The sequence below is a fragment of the Phaenicophaeus curvirostris genome, chromosome 11 (genome assembly GCF_032191515.1).
Source record: "Phaenicophaeus curvirostris isolate KB17595 chromosome 11, BPBGC_Pcur_1.0, whole genome shotgun sequence".
Lineage (NCBI taxonomy): Eukaryota > Metazoa > Chordata > Aves > Cuculiformes > Cuculidae > Phaenicophaeus > Phaenicophaeus curvirostris.
Genome location: NC_091402.1, coordinates 1,246,961 through 1,265,613, shown reverse-complemented (window position 1 = coordinate 1,265,613; position 18,653 = coordinate 1,246,961). Strand labels below are relative to the sequence as shown.

The 18,653-nt window shown below is 56.4% G+C and overlaps 1 protein-coding gene across 1 annotated transcript; it reads right to left on the bottom strand.

Annotated features, from left to right (window-relative positions):
* Positions 1-6,335: 6,335 nt before the first annotated feature.
* Positions 6,336-15,585, bottom strand: LOC138725327 (ubiquitin carboxyl-terminal hydrolase 36-like). The gene is made up of 16 exons (XM_069866123.1): positions 15,412-15,585; positions 12,903-13,043; positions 12,440-12,674; positions 12,141-12,362; positions 11,363-11,473; positions 10,983-11,085; positions 10,352-10,419; positions 9,880-9,950; positions 9,559-9,641; positions 9,238-9,349; positions 8,821-8,961; positions 8,441-8,541; positions 8,095-8,176; positions 7,617-7,898; positions 7,306-7,433; positions 6,336-6,765 (listed from the first exon to the last, which is right to left on the bottom strand). Exons 1-16 carry the CDS (start codon positions 15,583-15,585, stop codon positions 6,336-6,338), a joined length of 2,484 nt encoding a protein of 827 aa, XP_069722224.1.
* Between the last annotated feature and the right edge of the window lie 3,068 nt (positions 15,586-18,653).

The following is an 18,653-nucleotide window of genomic DNA, read 5'->3' as shown; positions in this document are numbered from 1 at the left end:
GGCATCCACCCTGCCGCTGCACCTTGCTCTCACCTGAGCATCTTCTTTCCCTTGCTGATATCTCTCTGTCCTCCTTGGCTGTTCCTTCAAAGACAAAGCCTTGGTTTGGTTCAGACTCCCTAGGTGTGGGCAGTTGTGCAACAGCGCTCGTGCTCTGCAGGGAAGCTCCAGCGATGGGGCGTTTATGCTGGAGACAGGAATTGCTCTTGCAATATGTCTGTGTGATCGCTTTTACAATAGTTGCAACAGCTGCTCTGTAAACACGTGTCTGCATCTGGGTGCTAGTTTAGCTGTTACAATGCCTTACTGCAGGTAACATTAACTGTCTGTGAAAGGCAAGTACAGCTATCTTTGTCTTACTGCGACATCATTCTGCCCCTCTGTGTCTGAAATCCTGGCTCTCTGTGGGCTTTGCCAGGGCACAGTTAACTGTGCGCCATGCGCTTTGCTCCAGGATGCTCAGTGTAGACCGGGTTGCCCTAAATCTCTTTAGGGTCCCATGAATCACTTTTCAGTTCTTATTGACATTATGGATTGTGACAGATAACCAGGCTGCAGGTGAGCAATTCCTCGTGCATTAGCTCCTCTCTTCCTCCCCACACTGACAGTCCTACGTGTCTCACCCCACAGCACCTGGATTTGCCCATGTTTCCAACCCACACTGATGCCTCTTCGTAGCCTTTCTGATTTGAGGATACCAGCGGGAAAAGCCCCACTGTCCTGATCCTGGCTTTGTTGGGCACCCTAAAAGGACCGACTGTAGGTTTCTGGGTTTAAGAGTAGGAAATCAAGGACTGCCTGAGCCTCACCCAAGGGTAGGAAGGGTTGTTTGCGTTAGTGGCTATTGCTGAAGGCTTTCTTGGTCAGAATCAGTCCTCCAGTATTTTAGGCACGAGGGCTAAACCAGGCTGTACAAGAGTATGTACCCACAGTGGAGGGATGTGACTCAGTCCTCTCAACCTCCCCATGCTGGAAGGAGGAAATCCACCCAAAAATACTGACGGAGTTAGTGGACACGCTTGCCAAACCCCTTTCCATCATCTTCCAGAAGTCCTGGATGACTGGGGCAGTTCCACTGAACTGGAGGAGGGCTGATGTTATACCCATCTTAAAGAAGGATCGGAGGGAGGGTCCAGGAAACTACAGGCCTGTCAGTCTGACCTCAGTGCCGGGGAAAATCATGGAACAGGTGATCGTGAGTGCTATCATGAAGCACTTGCAGGAGAACTGGGTGATCGGGCCCAGTCAACACGGGTTCACGAAATGCAGGTCTCACCAAACTAACTTGATTGCTTTCTATGACAAAGTGAAGATCATGAGATTCAGCAAAGCCAAGTGAAAGGTCCTACATGTGGGTCGGGTCAATCAGTGGTTTAATGTGTAGAATCATAGAACGTTCTGAGTTTGAAGAGACCCACAAAGATCATTGAATCCAACTCCTCTCTGAGAGCTTTGGTCAAATGCTTCTTGAATATTGTCAGGCCTGGCACTCCCTTTTCCATTTGTCTAACCCACAGCTGACCCTGCACTTCCTTCTCCAGGCTCTGTCCCACCTACCTTCCCCCCAGAGCCCCTCCTGGCACAGAGTCAGGATACTGACTCGTGGGAAGAATGAGCCCTTGGCAAAAGGCAGCGGTGCTCTCGGCAGTCGTGCTTAGCTCAGAGGAAATCCAGCTCCCTATGGTCATCCCAACAGGGAAGCGACCCTTTAGAGAGCAGGAAGGAACCTCCTGGGCAAGCTGCACTGCTTGCACACCCTTCCCAGGGCCCAGTGCATTTCACAATTGCACTCACCTTACACCCCAACTGCTCTGTGATGAATTAAAATCTCTGCTTGCTCTGCTGTTTCTGACTCGCTGTTTCCCTGGGTTACCCCAAACAGGGAAGACAGGCACAGCCCCGTTGTTTGAAGACAGACCTTTTCCTAGGCCGTGTTTTTCCAGTGGGATGTGCCTGAGATCTGAGCTACCAAGACTTGCCAAACTAACCTGATCACCTTCTATGACAAAGTGACTCGGCTGCTGGATGAGGGAAAGGCTGTGGATGGATCTTCCCGGACTTCAGTAAAGCCTTTGACACAGTTTCTCCCAGCATTCTGCTTCAGAAACTGTCACCTCTGGGCTGGCCAGGCGCACACTCTCCTGGGTGGAAAACTGGTTGGCTGGAGGGCCCAGAGAGTGGTGGGAAATGGAGTTAACTCCAGCTGGAGGCCAGTGACAAGTGGTGTCCCCAGGGCTCAGTGCTGGGTCCAGCCCTGTTCAAGGTCTTAGTCAATGACCTGGATGAAGGCATCGAGTGAACCCTTAGCAAGTTTGCGGACAACATTAAGCTGGGTGGAAGTGTCGATCTGCGGGAGGGCAGGGAGGCTCCAAAGGGATCTGAACAGGCTGGATCCATGGGCTGAGACCAATGGGATGAGGTTTAACAAGGCCAAATGCCGGGTCCTGCACTTGGGGCACAACAACCCTGAGCAGCTCCAGACTAGGAGAAGTCTGGCTGGAAAGCTGCCTGGAGGAGAGGGACCTGGGGGTGTTGGTTGACAGCGACTGAACATGAGCCAGCAGTGGCCCAGGTGGCCAAGAAGGCCAATGGCATCTTGGCTTGGATCAGAAACGGCATGACCAGCAGGTTCAGGGAGGTTCTTCTCCCTCTGGACTCGGCCCTGGAGAGACCGCTCCTCAAATCCTGTGTTCAGTTCTGGGCCCCTCACCACAAGAAGGATGTTGAGGCTCTGGAGCGAGTCCAGAGAAGAGCAACGAGGCTGGTGAAGGGGCTGGAGAACAGGCCTTATGAGGAACGGCTGAGAGAGCTGGGGGTGTTTAGCCTGGAGAAGAGGAGGCTGAGGGGAGACCTCATTGCTCTCTACAACTACCTGAAAGGAGGTTGTGGAGAGGAGGGTGCTGGCCTCTTCTCCCAAGGGACAGGGGACAGGACGAGAGGGAATGGCCTCAAGCTCCACCAGGGGAGGTTTAGGCTGGACATTTGGAGAAAAATCTTCACAGAAAGGGTCATTGGGCACTGGCAGAGGCTGCCCATGGAGGGGGTTGAGTCACTTTCGCTGGAGGGGTTTAAGGGATGGGTGGACGAGGTGGTAAGGGTCACGGTTTAGTATTTGATAGGAATGGTTGGAATCGATGATCTGATGGGGCTTTTCCAACCTGGTGATTCTGTGATTCTTTGATTGCTTCAGAACCAGTGCCATTTTGTCAGCTGCTGGCAGGGAGACGGCTTTTTTCTACTCCATTTCATCATCCCTTTAAATTTAGTCTGCTTTACCCATATGAGGGCAGGGAGGGTCCTGGGGTCAGAGCACAGGCTTTTCTCTCTCCCCACAGCCTGAGGGCTGGACCCACGCTGCTGTACAGGGAGGAGGGAACTCTGCATCTTTCCAGCCGCGACATCGCCTCTCCCATTCTCTCGAGGGGACACAGTGCCCCGAGAAGGCTGGCGAGGCCACCCCGCTTCAGGGATGGCACAGACGTACATGTTTTTCATGGTGTCCTTAAGTAGCTCCTTCGCTACATGGGATGCTTTGTGGCTCCCAGGTGGTGTGCTGACCCCACGGTTTGGCTTGGGTCTCTGGAGCCGTGGAGAGCCTGGCTCCATCGCCAGCCTGGTGTTGCCAGGCACATATTGCTGCTGCAGAGACAGAACAGACCCTCGCCCCTCACCTGCCCGAGGACCAACAGAGCCCCAGGAGAGCACTCCTTTGACTCCGTTCTCCTCCTCTTCTTAGTTTGTTCTTCTCGTGCTCTGCACCCAGCTCCTGGCAGCCTGGCTCCTCCGGGCCACCACTGGGACACTTGGCTGCCTCCTGCCCCTCTCAACAAATTCCTTGCTCAATGAAAACCTCCCAGCTGATCTGCAGGAACCTGCCTCGGAGAGTCGAGGCACAGCAGTGCCCTCCTGCCCAGTCCTGCTCCTCAGCGACAGGTGGGAAAGCTCTGCAGGAAAGCGGGGAAGCAAACTGCACCCGCATGAGAGAGGGGACCTGCAGCCCCCTCGCCCCCTCGCCCTTCTCGGGCCACCCTGCGAGCAGGCCCTGGGCACAGTCCAGGTGCTCCTGCACCAGGCAGATGCGCCCACGACCCAGAGAGGTTTGTTCAGCCGACACCATCGACACGACAGAGTTCAGCCCTGCAGAACTCTGCCAGCGCTCAGAGGCAGCAGCTGAACACAAAGGGGGAGCGGCAGCAGGGCCCAGAGCCCGGCGGCACCAACAGCACTGGCAGCCAGTCCCAGAGCCCAGCAGCAGCGATGCCGCAGGTCTCTGAGTCTGGCAGCCCTGATGCTGCGGGCAGCCGGTCCCAAAGCCCGGCAGGTCCGATGCTGCAGGTCCCCAAGCCCAGCACCACTGATGCCCCAGGCGGCAGTTCCATGACCTGCTAGGAGCGATGCAGCAGGTCCCAGAGCCCAGCAGGACCGGTGCCACAGGCAGCAGGTCCACAGCCTGTGACCCAGCAGCATCAACCCTGCAGGCAGCAGGTCCAAGAGCCCAGCAGGGACAATGCTGCAGGTCCGTGACCCAGCAGGAGCGATGCCGCGGGCAGCAGGTCTGTGGCTCCCAGCAGCTCTGGCCCTGAGCCCCGGGGCAGGACAAGCCCAGCCGGGGTGTCCCCCTATCCGCCCGGGCTCTGCCATCCCTGCACTGAGCACAGGCACCGTCCTCCTCCATCCCTGCCACCCCCAGGGCCATGGGACAGGGGGAGAGGGAAGAGGGAAGAGGAGGGTGATGACGGGATAGGAGACGTCGAGGGGCAAAAGGACATGGTGAAGGTGGAAAGAAGATTTCAAGGGGAAGGGATGTGGTGAGTGGCAAAAGGAGATGGCGAGGGGGGAAAGGAGATGGTGAGGGGGAAGGAGATGGCGAGGAGACAAGACACGGTGAGGGAAAGGGAGATGGTGAGCATTAAAGGACATGTAAAGGGGAAGGGACACGGCAAGTGCGGAAAGGAGATGGGGAGGGGTGAAATTGCACCATGAGGGGAAAGGACATGGAGAGGGGAGAGGAGACAGCGAGTGGCAAAAGGACATGGTGAGGCAGGAAAGGAGATGGTGAGGGGGGAAAAGGACACAGCCAAAGGAAAGGACATGGCAAGTGAGAAAGGACACGGCAAGTGGGAAAGGAAGATGTTGAGGAGTGAAAAGACACAGCGAGGGGAGAAGGGAGATGGAGAAGGGGAAAGGACACCATAAGGAGCAAACGTACACAGCGAGGGGCAAAAAGAACACAGTGAGGGGTGAAAAGAGGGTGGGAGAGCCAGGGAATGGGGAGGAAGGGCAGGGGAAGGGGTAGTGACAGCGGGGGGGTAAAAAAAAAACTCCATTGCAACTCAGAGAGGGGGGAGGGCAGTGGGTACCAGCCCTGTCCACATGGGAGGTGGAGAGAATGAGCAATGGACAGAAGCGGGCAGGGAGCTGGAGCTCAAATCTGACGTCTCAGGCTGGCTCCCTTGGCAGGCTAGTATTGCTTCAGAACCACCGCTGGTTTTTCAGTTGCTGGCAGGCAAATGTTCTTTTCCTAGTCCATTTCACCATTCCTTTAAATTTAGTCTTTTTAGCTGTGCAAAGGTAGGAGGTGTCCTGGGGCCAGAGCACAGGGTTTTCTCTCTCTGCACAGCCTGAGGGCTGGACCCACAGTGTCCTTAAGTAGCTCTTTCTCTTTCTCTTTCTCTTTCTCTTTCTCTTTCTCTTTCTCTTTCTCTTTCTCTTTCTCTTTCTCTTTCTCTTTCTCTTTCTCTTTCTCTTTCTCTTTCTCTTTCTCTTTCTCTTTCTCTTTCATTTTTCTTTTTTCTCTTTCGTTTTTCTTTTTCTTTTAATTTTATTTTTTTTTGCTATTTTTCTTCTTGCTATTTTTTTCTTCTCGTTCTTTTTCTCATTTGTTCTTATTGTTATTTTTCTTCTTGTTATTTTTTTCATCTTCTTATCATTATTTTTCTTTTTTTTCTTCTCATTATTTTGCTTCACATTCTTCTCGTTGTTTTTTTTCTTCTTCTTCTCGTTAGGTTTCTTCTTCTTCTTCTCATGATGTTTCTTCTTGTGCTCTGCACCCATCTCCAGGCAGCCTGGCTCCTCCTGGCCACCACTGGGACTCTTGCCTGCCTCCTCCCCCGTGAGGGACACCGAGTCCCTGTGTGTGCACCTCTTCTTTCAGGGCGGGCTGGAGGTGTCACCTTTGCCATTCACAGATGGAGAATGAGATGCTTTGTGGCTCCCAGGTGGTGTGCTGGCCCCACGGTTTGGCTTGGGGCTCTGGAGAGCTGTGGAGATCCTGGCTCCATCGGCAGCCTGGTGTTGCCAATCGCATATTGCTGCTGCTCAGACAGAACAGATCCTCACCCCTCAGCTGCCCAAGGACAGAGTCCCAGGAGAGCGCTCTTTTGACCTGCTTCTCCTCTTCTTGTTCTTTTCCTTCTTATTGTTCTTTTTTCTTTTTCTTCTTCTTCATCTTCTTCTTTCTCCTTCTTCTTCTCCTTGTGCTCTGCACCCAGCTCTGGGCAGCCTGGCTCCTCCTGGCCACCACTGGGGCTCTTGCCTGCCTCCTCCCCCGTGAGGGACACCGAGTCCCCCTGTGTGCACCTCTTCTTTCTGGGCGGGCTGGAGGTGTCACCTTTGCCATTCACAGATGGAGAATGAGGGCTGCCATCTGCCTCATGGTGGCGCTTTTTCAGGGGGGAGCTGAGCACCTGAAGGGTTGATAATTTGATTACAATTTTCAGAGGAGGCTTTTCTGTATTCGTCAGGTTGAGCGCAGATGAAGATGGGCTGAAAGACAGGAAAAGGTGCAGATATGGTGTTAAAGCCAGGTCCTGAGTGGGAGCCCCTCTTTTCCTCACCATCCCGAGATGCACGAGCACAGCACCGCACATCTGCCATCTCAGCCACAAAATCTGAATTAGAACCTGCTCTAGGGCAGCAGCTGCAAGCACACACGATGACCTGCCCCACGCCCAGAGCACACGCTGTCCCACGGGGGGCTAGGAAGGAGCGAGTGTTGCTGCAGCACGTGCTGACGGCAAAGGTTACAAAGGAAAACCCAGAGCAAGACTTAAACCAGGCTGGTGCCTCCTGGTCCCAGGGGACACCGGTACATGGTGAGGGCCTGCAAAGCTGCCTCCCACCCTGTGCTAACAAATACAGCGCCCTGCTTCTGGGATCCAGAGCGAGCCCTGCCAGCCCCAGAGAACAGGAGAGCCGGCTGCCGAGATCACTCCTCGAGCCAGCTGCCGTGCCAGGCAGTTGCTTCATGGAGTATCTGAAGATTGCTACTGGCCCTGCTGCCTGGGAGCAACTGGCATCGCTTACCTCAACTTGCCAGAAGGCTGGGCAGTGGAGTCAGCGTGGGTGGTGTCCGTGGGCTGGATCTGCTCAGGAAGCTGTGGGTGAGGTTCTGTGTAGTGGTCACCTCTGCTCGCCGCTTGCGGAGTTCTGCCCTGTAGTTATGGACAGGAATAAAAACCTGGTGGTCTAAAAAAAAGAGGATTCCATGACGCAAGGGGAGAAAATCGAAAAGGGGACCCCAGAGAAAGGGGACAGACAGACTGGGTGAGGGAAGCAGGGGGTGGCAGAAGAATCAGAAGGTGCCGACTGAAGACCGGGCAGAAACTCAGACTCACCTTTTTTGCAGAGAGTGCCAGCTTCTTTGCTAGTGGTGGTGATGTGGAGCTGCTCCCCTCCACAGCGCCACCGGTCAACAGGGACCTCTTCAATTTAGCCAGCCTGGAGCCTTCTGGAGCAGGTGGCTTGACTCCAGGCACAGCAGGGAGGTGCTGTCTGGGCTCCTGCAGCAGCTTGGAGGAGGTGGGAAGCTTTGGTCCTGTGCTGACTCTTCTACAGGGCACAGAGACCCCAATCTCCTCCAGCCCAGACAGCTTCTTTGCTGCCTGCGTCTCTGGTTTCTAGACAAAGGGAGAGACAGAAGTTCAGTGAGGAAAGAATTCCAGGGGCCCGGGTCACCCAGGAACCCTTGGCTCAGCAGAATCCTCCCTGCAAACAGTCCTCCCTTGCACTCACCTTCCTCCAAATCTGCAGCCCCTGCCCTGGCTAAGTGGACAGAAGGGCAGCGGCTCCCAAGAAGGGACCTTCAGGACTCACCTGGCCCATCACTGGTTTGCAGGGCAGGATGGACACAGCCTCGGCAACAGGTCCCTCAAAGCTCGTGCTGGTGCTGGGTGTTCTGGTGAAGGCAGAGAAGCGCATGTGTTAATTGTGAGGGGAGCGCCTGCAACACTCTCGTCAGAGATGAAAAAAGAAACAGAAGCGAAGCTCCAAGGAGGCGAGATGCTCTTAAGCTACAGCTTTTGATCCACAAAAGGCTGGGCCTCTCCCTGCCTCCCTGCTCTGAGCCAGCTCCGTCCCACACCCTGGCTCGTGCTACCAGCCCTGTCCCAAATGCCAAGAGCAGTGGGCAGAGGGGCTGGGAGACACAGCCTGCTCTCACCTCAGGTAGAAGAGCAGGTAGGCCTGCTGTTTCAGGACCACCTTGACGTTGGTGAGGCGGACTACGGAATCGTTCATTTTATACCACTGCCCATCGCTGGCCTGCAGAAGAAGAGAGAACAGGGTTGGGCTGCATCTGAGGACCTTCCTGGCCTAAAGAGCAGCGGGAACAGCGCCCAGTGGCAGAGCTCCGCTCCACAAAAACCACAGGCAGCCCAGGGGCCCAGAAGACCCCCATGACCTGCAGCGGAGGAGAGCCTGAACACCCCATCTAGTGCTCCATATCTGCTGAACGCCCTCCTTCCTGCGCACTACAGGGACCCATGAGGACCCAGCAGCACCCAGCCCTGAGCACGTGCCAAGAGAACACACTGAGCTCACCTTCACGTAGCAGCAGTAGTGCCCTGAGTGGCTGCTGAACCCAGAGTGCACCAGCACGGCGTAGAGCTCATACTTTATAGGGTCCCCTTCGTTCTCTGACATGTAAGGTCGGATGTCCAAGAACTCAGGGTACGTCACGTCCTGTGGAGAGATGATGTCTCAGAAGCCCGCACAGCAGACTGCTTTCTTGCTGGAGCAAGAGCTCAGCTGTTCTCCGAGTCCCATGTCTTGAGAGAGGAGGACTCGCTCTCCCCAGGCAGAGGTCACGGTGAGCAAGATGCCAGGATGAGCTGAACTCCCACTGCACGGCTGGAGAAGGGCTGCAGCACGGCTCACACCATGCACTTCCCACCCTGCTCTGGGCAGCAGGGCCTCGGGCCAGGGTACAGCCCTAGCTCTGGAGTGCCAGGTACTCACCTTTGTGATTTTGCCTCCAGTGAAGATGGAAAAGCGCTTCAGCGAGAGTGTGAGAACATTGGAGGCTTGGTGGATGCTTAAGCATTTGATCGCTGGCACTTTGGTCTTGCACCTGCACAGGAAGAGTTCGAGCTATTCAAGGTCTTCCACCACAGATGGAACTGTGATTGCCAGGTGATTGCCAGCCCTGGCCAAGTGGCTCCATTGCAGCCTTCCACGGCCATGAACCTCCAGGTTCAGCCATGGAGCAGGCAGAGATCCCTCCCTGCTTCCCCCCGTCACACCCGCAGGCCCCTTCCTGCCACAGGCCCACACACTCACTTGTCACACAGGTACGCGTTCTCCTCGCACAGCGTCTCTGGCCTCACAAAAAAGTTCAGCGCCTGCTGGATACTTTCAACTTCCTGCAAGGACAGAGGAGAGGTCAGGGCACAAGTGGCTTGTCCACGCGACAGCCTGGCTCCCTTCTGGCCCCAGGGGACAACACACAGTATGAGGCAGCGCAACAACAGAATCTGCTTCCCTGTCGCCTGCACTGGGACTTGACAGCAGGTTAGGGAACCTTGAGGCAGTAACCGTGCAGTTGCAGGAACAGCCCCTCCGAGTGCCGAGCTCCTCCCCATCCCGACCCTGCCACGGTACCTCAATCTCCACCGCCAGGTCCAGGAAGGGTTCGTAGGTGTCGGAGGCCGAACTGCAGGCTTTGCACTTCACTGCAAAAGAAAAAGCCATGAGCACACCCTGACACAACGCCAGCACCCACCACCATCCCAGCACAGCGCAGGCAGTGCAGGATTCCCCCTCGCTGCCTTTGGGCACAAGATTCACGACCTGGCAAGGAGGAAGGCTGGCAATTCCATGTGTGTAGGAACAGCAAGAGTTGCCAGATAGCTGGCAACACGGGCTCCTTTGCTGGTGGCAATGAGCTGGGGACCCACAGCCAACAGCTTTTTCCATCTCCACAGCAGGCATCGTGGCCCGCAGGGATTGCAGGATGGACCAGCTGCAGCTCCAGATAATTTACACATAGTAATTTTCCCAAAAGATTTTTCCTGCAAGGCTCTCAGGGAAGCAGCAGCCCCGAGAGCGACAGACCCTGGCAGCCAGCACTCACCACGGGACCGCAGGTAACCACCAAAGATCTGGTGAACCAGCGTTGTGGTCTCGGTCTGGTGATCCAACCTAGAGACAGCAACACAGGATCTCACACCGCCCCTCCGCAACAGCCACCCCATGGGCCACCGCTGTGTCCTCAGGACACCTCCCCTGTGTGCTCTGGAGCAGGGCAGTCACAGCCTCCCTCACTCTGCTCCCCGGTGGCAGAGCTCACGAGGTGGCACCAGGCTGCTCCAAGCAGCAGAAACCCCTGCCTGGAGCTCTGGGCTGGGCACTGCAGGCAAAGGCAACGCAGCTTCCCGGGACAAAGGGCCCCAGGAAGGCCTCTCACCCGCAGCCACAGAGACGAGGCTCAGCTTGGAAGCACATTTGCATTCCTCGGCTACTAGGACAGGATCCAAACCCACCGCACCCTTTGGATTTGGGGAGAGGAGCACAGCTGTGCTGGGGCAGAGAGAGTAGCCCGCAGCCGTGTCACCGTGGTGCAGAGCTGGGCCCCGGCGTCACAGCACCTCCCTCCAAGCCACCCTGGGGGACACGTTTTCTCCACAGTCCCCTCCCACAGGCACATGGAACCCGTGAGGGGACAGCAGAGAAGAGCGGCAAGGGCTGTCAGAGGCCCCACATACTGGGTACAGCCGTTCAGGCAGGCCCTCTGCATGGCATCGACGACGAAACGCAGGAACTCATGCGCATCCTCCTGGCGGCCAAAGCGGATGTGCTGGGCAATCTCTGCAGGAGAGGGACGAATCAGTCCCAGCACACGCTGCGACACATGCAGCCCTTCCCTCCCTCGGGGCAGGGAATCTGGGGCTTGAGCCCCCTCAACCCAAACCAGATGTCAGACTTGGGCTGGCCACGGGGGAAGCCCCACACAACCCCTGGCAGGCTCCAAGAGTCAGCTCCGAAGAGCAGTCTGCCAAGATCTGTCCCGATCTCAAAGGTTCTGCTCCTGCATCGGTCGCTGTTGCCCCGCATGGCTATGAAAGGGGAGCACGGCTATCCTTACTCTTGGTGTCTCTGATGAAGGACATGGGCTGTATTATGCTGCCGCTGCCACCGAAAACCTGGATTATGTGGTTCTCCATAGCACACAGCATGCAGAACTCGCCTCGCTGGCCTGGAGCGGGAGAGAAGACGTTGGGGACAAAGCCAGGAGAGATGGAGGCAGTCCATGGGACAGGAGATCTCTGGTCCAGTACAGCTCAGCCACGCTCGGTTTTTCCAAGGAGCTTTGTGGTGCGGCACCGCTCTGGGGCATCCTGGGTACGCAGGGAGCAGCACATGCCACCCCCAGCTGACGCAGCCCAAGTCACAGCATCAGCTGCTGCAACATCCCAGGTGGGACAGCATCCACGTGGACGGAAAACAGATCACAGGGCAAATCCCACCAGAGCCCTAAGGACAGGGCTGGAGCCCCGCAGGCTGCCCTTGGTCACAGCTCAGAGCAGTGTCCACCAGGACTCCCTTGCAAAGTCCCCCAGAAGCAGCAGCACCTGCCTGTGTGCCGTCTTCTGCCCTGGCTTCACACAGTCCCCACAGGCAGAGACTGCTCAGCCCCCATGAAGCCAGCAGACCCCATTGGACCAGTCTTAGTCCTGGTTATGCCCAGCAGAGTCAGAGCCTTCCCAGACACAAGGATGCTGAGCTTGGGAACGCTGCTGTTGCTGGGAAAAGCCAGATGGACACAGGAATGACCTCTTGATGGAGAAACGAGGCAGGAGGGAGCAGAGAAGGTGCATCCTGACACCCGCACACCCTTGCCAGAGCCAGGCCTCCCCACTCACAGGTTCGGCTGTGCTCTCCGGAGAGCAGGTAGTTGGCGAGCGGAGGCGTGTAGGTAAGGCACTGCAGGGTGGAATTGAGGAAGCAGGTGTTCCCTAGGTTTTGCAGCCCGGCGCCGATCCGGTGGATCTGCTGCCACTTCAGGGACAGGCGCTCCACGGGGAAAAGAATCTTCTGGGGCACGGGGATCCCATCCCCTTGCATCCCTGGGACACGGCTGCTTCCTGCAGGGAGAGAAGGGTGGTGAGCGTCGGTCGAGGTGTGGGGGGCAGACAGGGCTCCCCTCACCCTCTCTACATACCTTGCTCAGCAGGCACTGCCCGCTCACGGCTGTCACCAGCCTCCTGGAAGGGGTCGAGCGGCTCGTCCTTGTCCTGGAGAGGGTTCAGCTGCTCAGAGGTGCGGTACTCGGCGGGCTCAGGCTCCATCTCCTTCTGCTGGAGCTCCTGGAACTGGGCGGCAGGCATCTGGTGCAGCTCTTTTCCGTCGTCACCGTCGTCCTGCTTGTCCCTGATGGTCACAGTGCTGCCTGGCGGCTGCGATGAACAGAGGACTCGGTGGAGCAGGTGGGGAGGGCACGAGCGTGTTCCAGGGCCCCGCACTGCATCCCATTGCCACGGCAATGGCCCCAAGCCCTCGCCCCCCTGCGGCCTCCGGAGGCCCCAACCGGTCCCCTCCCTAAGCACCGACCCCCTCCCGCCGCCTCCCACCGCTGCCGTCATTGAGCTGCTCTTGGCCGGCCCGTCTCGCCCCGCTACACTCACCGATCTGCGTTGCTGCCACTCTGTGCATGTGTCGCCGCCCTGCACGGGAGCCCCACGGCACCGGGTGCGCCCCTGGGCCCCGCGCTCCTCCTCCCGGGGCAGAACAGAGGGAGAAACGAGGGCAGAGCCTCCTCGCTCCTCCTGTAGGGGTGGAACAGGGGCGGGACGAGGGGTGAGAGGAGCTGGCATCGCGCTCCGGCCCTTGGGTGCAGCCAGGGCAGAGCCTCCTCGATCTGCCTCCCGGGGCAGAACCGGAACAGAGCCCTGGTGGCTTCACGCTCCCCGTCTGAGGGGGGAACACGGGGCTGAACGAGGGAGGGACAAGGGAGGGACGAGGGGTGAATGAGGGAGGAACGAGGGGAGAACGTGGGAGGAACGAGGGGAGAACGTGGGAGGAACGAGGGAGGAACGAGGGAGGGACAAGGGAGGAACGAGGGAGGGATGAGGGAGGAATGAGGGGATAATGAGGGGATAATGAGGAAGGGGTGAGGGAGGGGTGAGGGAGGAACAAGGGCAGAGCCTCCTCGCTCCTCCTCTCGGGAGGGTACAGAGAGAAGTCTCCCTGCTCGTCCTCCTGGGATGGAGACAGAGGGCAGGGCCCCCGCCCCTCCTCGCTCCTCCTCTGGGACGGAGCGAAGGCGGGAGCTGCGGGACCTCTGCACTGCTCCTTTCCGAGTGGAATGAAGGTTAAACACTCTTTTGCATGCGCTGCGCAAAACCACAAAGGGCTGGGCGAGAGCAGGAGCTCAGCCGTGCAGCTGCTCCACCTGCCAAGGCAGAGTGAGAGCCGGGACAGCGACCCCATTGCCAGGTCAGCGGGGGGCGGGGCCGCGCCTGCCCATTGGCTGGGAGGGCGGAGGGGGCGGGTCTGGGTGATGAGGCCGCTGTTCCCATTGGCTGGGAGGGTGGAGCGGTTGGGTCTGGGTGATGAGGCCGCTGTTCCCATTGGCTGGGAGGGCAGAGGGGGCAGGTCTGGGTGCCAAGGCCGCTGTTCCCATTGGCTGAGCCGCTGAGGGGCGGGGCCATTGAGACAGTTGGGGGTTCAAGTCCTCGTGGTGGCTCCTGGCACGTGGGATCCGTTAAGCCCCAGCGGGGGGGACCCAGTGCTGTGAATCCCCGCGGTGGCCCTGGCAGCCCAGTCCCCTTCAGCCCCGTGGCTGGCTGGCCAGTCCCTATGAAGCCCCATGGTGGGGGCACTGGGACCCCGTTAAGCCTCGCGGTGGCCCTTGCAGCCTGGTCCCTGTGAAGCCCCATGGCAGAGGGGGGTCTCATCCCCACTGAGCCCAACATCGGGGGGAGTCAGTCCCCACTAAGCCCCGTGGTGGCCCTGGTAGCCCAGTCCCTGGTAAACCCCCCGGCTGCCACTGCTCTCTCCGCTTGTTCTCTCGCCTCTGTCCCTGCCCCACGTTTACACCCGCACCAGGTCTCCCTCCTGCAGGGAACCCCTGGGACTCCAGCATGGATGAGGAGATGGAGATTACAGCAGGGGGACCGCACAGCCAGAAAACACGGGGCAAAACAAGGGGAAATATTAAACTGAGAGACAGGCAGAGGCAGGAGCAGTGGCACACGTGATAGAACCACACAGAGAGCGAATGAGAGGTGGATCTGGGACTAATTAGAGTTTCAGGAGGGGGTTCCTTTTCCTTCTTTTACATTTTTCTCTTTAATAAAATTGCTCAGACTCGTCCGGTATGACGTTAGGATTTAGATTAATTCCTTTGTTGTCAACACCTACTGAAAAACCAGATTTTTGGCAAAAGAAAGGAAAACCCCAACAGATCGGTTATTTGAAAATAATCTTAAAAATGGGAGTCTACTCATTTTATCTGAGTAACAATATGGAACTGTCGAGTTTTTTTTCTGAAGGAAGAGCTCTATTAAAGGGTCTGATCTCAGCACTTAATTCCGTGCATGTTATTTACCGGTGCTTTAGCTTTTCTTACTCCATTCCACTGCTGTTGTTGCCATGGGAGTAGGGACAAGTGCAGAGTGTGTCATCCGCCTTTCCTGCTAAAATTTGCCGCTGTAACTGAAGTTGAAGTGTCTTATCCTCAACTACGTTTTTTATGTGACCCAAAAAGGCCAATACAAAAAGTCCTCGATGGATCAAGATGGGTGACAGGGCTTTAAGCCAGGCTTGGGGGGCTCGGATCAGGCGGGTGCAGGCGAGCCGAGGGGCTCAGGCCAGGCAGGTGTCAGCGAGCAGAGGGGTACGTGAGGGCTGAGGGAGGTGCCGAGCTGGGCCCTCAGCCCGTGGCTCTCTGAGGTGCTGGGGCACGCTTGGTGTCTGGCGCAGGTGAGCCAGGGGCTTCTGAGGTGATGGGAGCCAACGGGGAACACCTGGAAGCATTAAGGGGTGAGGTTGTGTTGGGCGCGCCGCTGCTGGACCGCGGCTCTGCGGCTGCGCTGGTTTGGGGTGCAGGGCTGGGGCTGGGGCCGTGGGGGCACAGGCTGTGCTGGTCTGTGCTGGGGGGTGGACAGCTGGGTACTACTGACCAGTTCTTACTGGTGCACACTGGTCCTTACGTCGTAACTTTACTTCTTTCTCTGCCTTAAACGTTTCATCTGAAGGCTGGCTGTTGGTGCCCCTGTTTTGTGGCACTGGCAGTGAATAGCGGAGGGGGTGCAGCAGCAGGCGCTCCGTGGAGATGGATCTTGGAGTGTTGCCTGAGGGCCTCATCTGTGGCACTGGGTGCGACGGGATGGGAGGGGAGGTGCAGGATGGCCGAGCTCATGGTTCGGAGCTGGCTGCTGTGGGGGGAGGAGATGCAGCGGCAGGCACTGCCCCCACCTCACACCCACCTGACCGCCCTGGCCGGACCCTCCCAAAGGAGCTTCTGCACACGCACAGCAAGAGCCCTGCCGTGAGCTGATGGGGCGTGGAGTGGCCTTGTAATAGAACTCGCAAGGAGCCCCATGGTACGAGGGTGCCCGTCACTTCCAAGGCACCGGCCTGGACAATGTGGCCTGGAAGAAGCTGCTGCTGCAGCGCCCACGTGTTCCCCAGGAACTGCTGTTGCCATCGATGTGGTGATTCCTTTTTCCCTTCTCTCTCTCCACTCTCTTTCTCTCTCTCCCATTACCTTACTGTTCCTTGACTGGTATTGGTGCGTTTTACATCAAATCCGAGTGACCTTGGCTGTGTTCAGGGATCAGATTGTGATCTGAACGGATTGAAATCTGTGTCTGTATTTGGGAAGTTGCACCCCCATATCTCAGTATTTTGGTCTGTTTATTTTGGTCAAAGCCTGAATAAATGTTTTTCTTTTTGATTTTTGCCCTGAGAGTGACCCTTTTGGCCTCTGGATAGCCACACAGATAAAGGAACCTCCATCTTTCAACTCTGCAGGCTGAAAGAAGTCTGGATGTGAGTGTGTAGCTTGTGGATCCGGGACACGACAACCCTATACACCCCCCTGCGGTACCGCCCCCCCTGCCGCTGGGTGCACCAGCAGGGACGGAACGCAGGGCTGGTGTGCTATCAAGATGTAGAGAGGCAAGACAGGAGGGGTGACCTGTGAGTGGATGGTAAATGCTTGGTACTTTCTATCTTCAGACGTGAAACTTACCTGGTATTCCGGAGCAGTCCGTGAGCTGGTTTATGGGCTGACCAGCCAAATCCGTGGAGGGAGGGTATCTATGCCCTTTAGAAGCTCTGTACTTCCTTGAACCCTTCACCCATTCCCATCCTCCTGCCCCAGCTGACTCCAGCTGCAGCCCTTCGGCCAGAGCGTGTAGGGAACAAAGCCCATTGCTACCTCCTGGTTGCTGCTGGCCACCTGCACCCTTGGGGTGCCTTCCATGGCACCTGGCAGGCGATGGAAAGAAACGTCTGACCTGGCATGGAAACACTAGGGAAGGAGAGTGGCAAAGAAATGGTCAACGCTACTGCTCCTCGACATCCCCTCCTGGTAAGCCACCCCCAAGTCCCGCAGAGCCTCCAACCCCAGGGCCTCGGCTGTGACCCAGAGCGGCCACGGGGAGGATGGGGCTGTGCCACAACAGCTCTTGTTGGGGTTATTTCTCTCCAGCCTTCTCTGGCCTCAATGTTTTTGACAAGAAATTAACTCCTACATTGAGACAAAGGTGCTGAGCAGATCTGTGATGAAATCATATTTTAAAGCTCTTGTCTCAAGGCCTCGTAGTGTTTCATGTTAGTGTTCCTTGGTGCGTGTGTACGTGCGTGCACAAATTGATGTTAAGTCACTGTTCTCTGGTTAAAGCCCTGGTGAAGCCTGGATTGGGCAGAATTCATTCGTAATACAAACGCAGAGGGCTCTGTATGTTCTTATATCCCAGAGAGTGCCAAGTTTATTGATTCTTCAATTACAATAACTCCTGCTGCCTTTGTATTGTTGTGTTGAAGACACCCCTTGCTTAGAGGGCATGTTGGAGTTAGGTGATGCGCTGAGGTGAGAAGTGTTACAGAGAGAGTGTGTTCCCTCGGATTCTTCGGAAAGTTAACCTCCACCTTCTCTTCTCCTCTAGAGTGGGCAGAGGACGGGCTACAATGCAGAGCAGAACAGAGCAACACAAACAGCCAGCTAGAGTCAGAGAGAAACGCTAATATCTGGTTAATAAGGACGAGGTTCTACCTCTTGGAAAAAAAATGAGAACGCGCGTCATCAAAGTCCTTCTGTTTGGGGCTGGGGAACAGGATGGAATTGTTTCTTTGGAAAGAATTTCTGTGTGGGTGAGAGGGTTCTCAACTGATTCCCGATCCTGGTTTCATGAAGAAGAAAGGGCTGTAAGACCTGAAGGAAGGGCTCTCTTTAGAGGTGGAGGTGTGACTGAAATAAGCTTGAGTGTCTTCTGCTTCTTACTCCGTCCTCAGTGTCTGTCATCTCCTTTAATTTTGGCATCGGGCAGTCATAAGCCGGGAAAGAGGCAGCTAGAGAATTTCTCCAATTAACTTCATCACTAAGATATCCCATAGCGTTGAGCTTGAGTCAGGAGATGGAAGTGCAGCTTTTCAGAGGCTGCTGTTCCTGGGTGAAGTGCAGTACACCTCCCTCCTCAAGAAAAGCCTCCGCTCTGAAAACTCAGTGGATCGTCTTCCCTTTGACAGTCTCAGGGTGGCAAGAAAAGCTAGAGGAGCTCTGCCTGGTGCCGTGGTGGGCTTAGGCCAGTCTGGCATAGCTTAGAACTCGTTGGGGTGGCATGCGTGGTGGTGAGGGGATGGGGGATGGTTCATTTAAAGCACAGCTACTTGGAGTGTTTTGCCATAACAACTTCTTCCCTTTACTTTGTCAGCAGAGAGAATCTGACAGAAGTATTCGTGAAGAGAGAGCCCCTGTGGGATCCCGACCCCTCTCCAGGGAGAGGGAGAAGCAGTGTGATGGTGCCCTCCATGCCAACAGTGTTCAGGTACACGGCTTTCTTGTGACTTGTCTTGGCTAACCACAGTCGATTGAGCTGACAGCCCAGGTCGGAGTGTTTTCCACTTTGACTTCACATGTAATGACATCTTATTTTGTGAACATTGGAGCAAGACAACAATATTAGGAAGAAATGTATTTCACTAGCTGAACGTGAGCAAGTGAGGAGTTTCTGAAAGCAGCCGTTGCTGTGGCAGGTGGGCTCCAGCTGCCTTGAAAGTAAAGCTGTGCTGGGCTCAGCCAGAGAGGGCTGCGTAGAGCTGTACATGTACCTTTGAGAAAGAAACATTCCGCGAGTACAAGGAGGAGAGTTTTGCAGCAGTACGTTTTGCCAGCAATCAGCTGGAGTTTTTAAAAAGGCAGGTTGATG

Bases quoted from the DNA above. Each gene is read 5' to 3' on its own strand.
- LOC138725327 (XM_069866123.1), bottom strand. From the start codon at position 15,585: ATGAGGCCCTCAGGCAACACTCCAAGATCCATCTCCACGGAGCGCCTG. The intron at 12,675-12,902 runs GTGAGTGTAGCG...TGTTCATCGCAG, and splicing joins AGTGGCAGCAACGCAGATCG to CCGCCAGGCAGCACTGTGAC. The intron at 11,086-11,362 runs GTAAGGATAGCC...CCTCTCCTGCAG, and splicing joins CTTCATCAGAGACACCAAGA to AGATTGCCCAGCACATCCGC.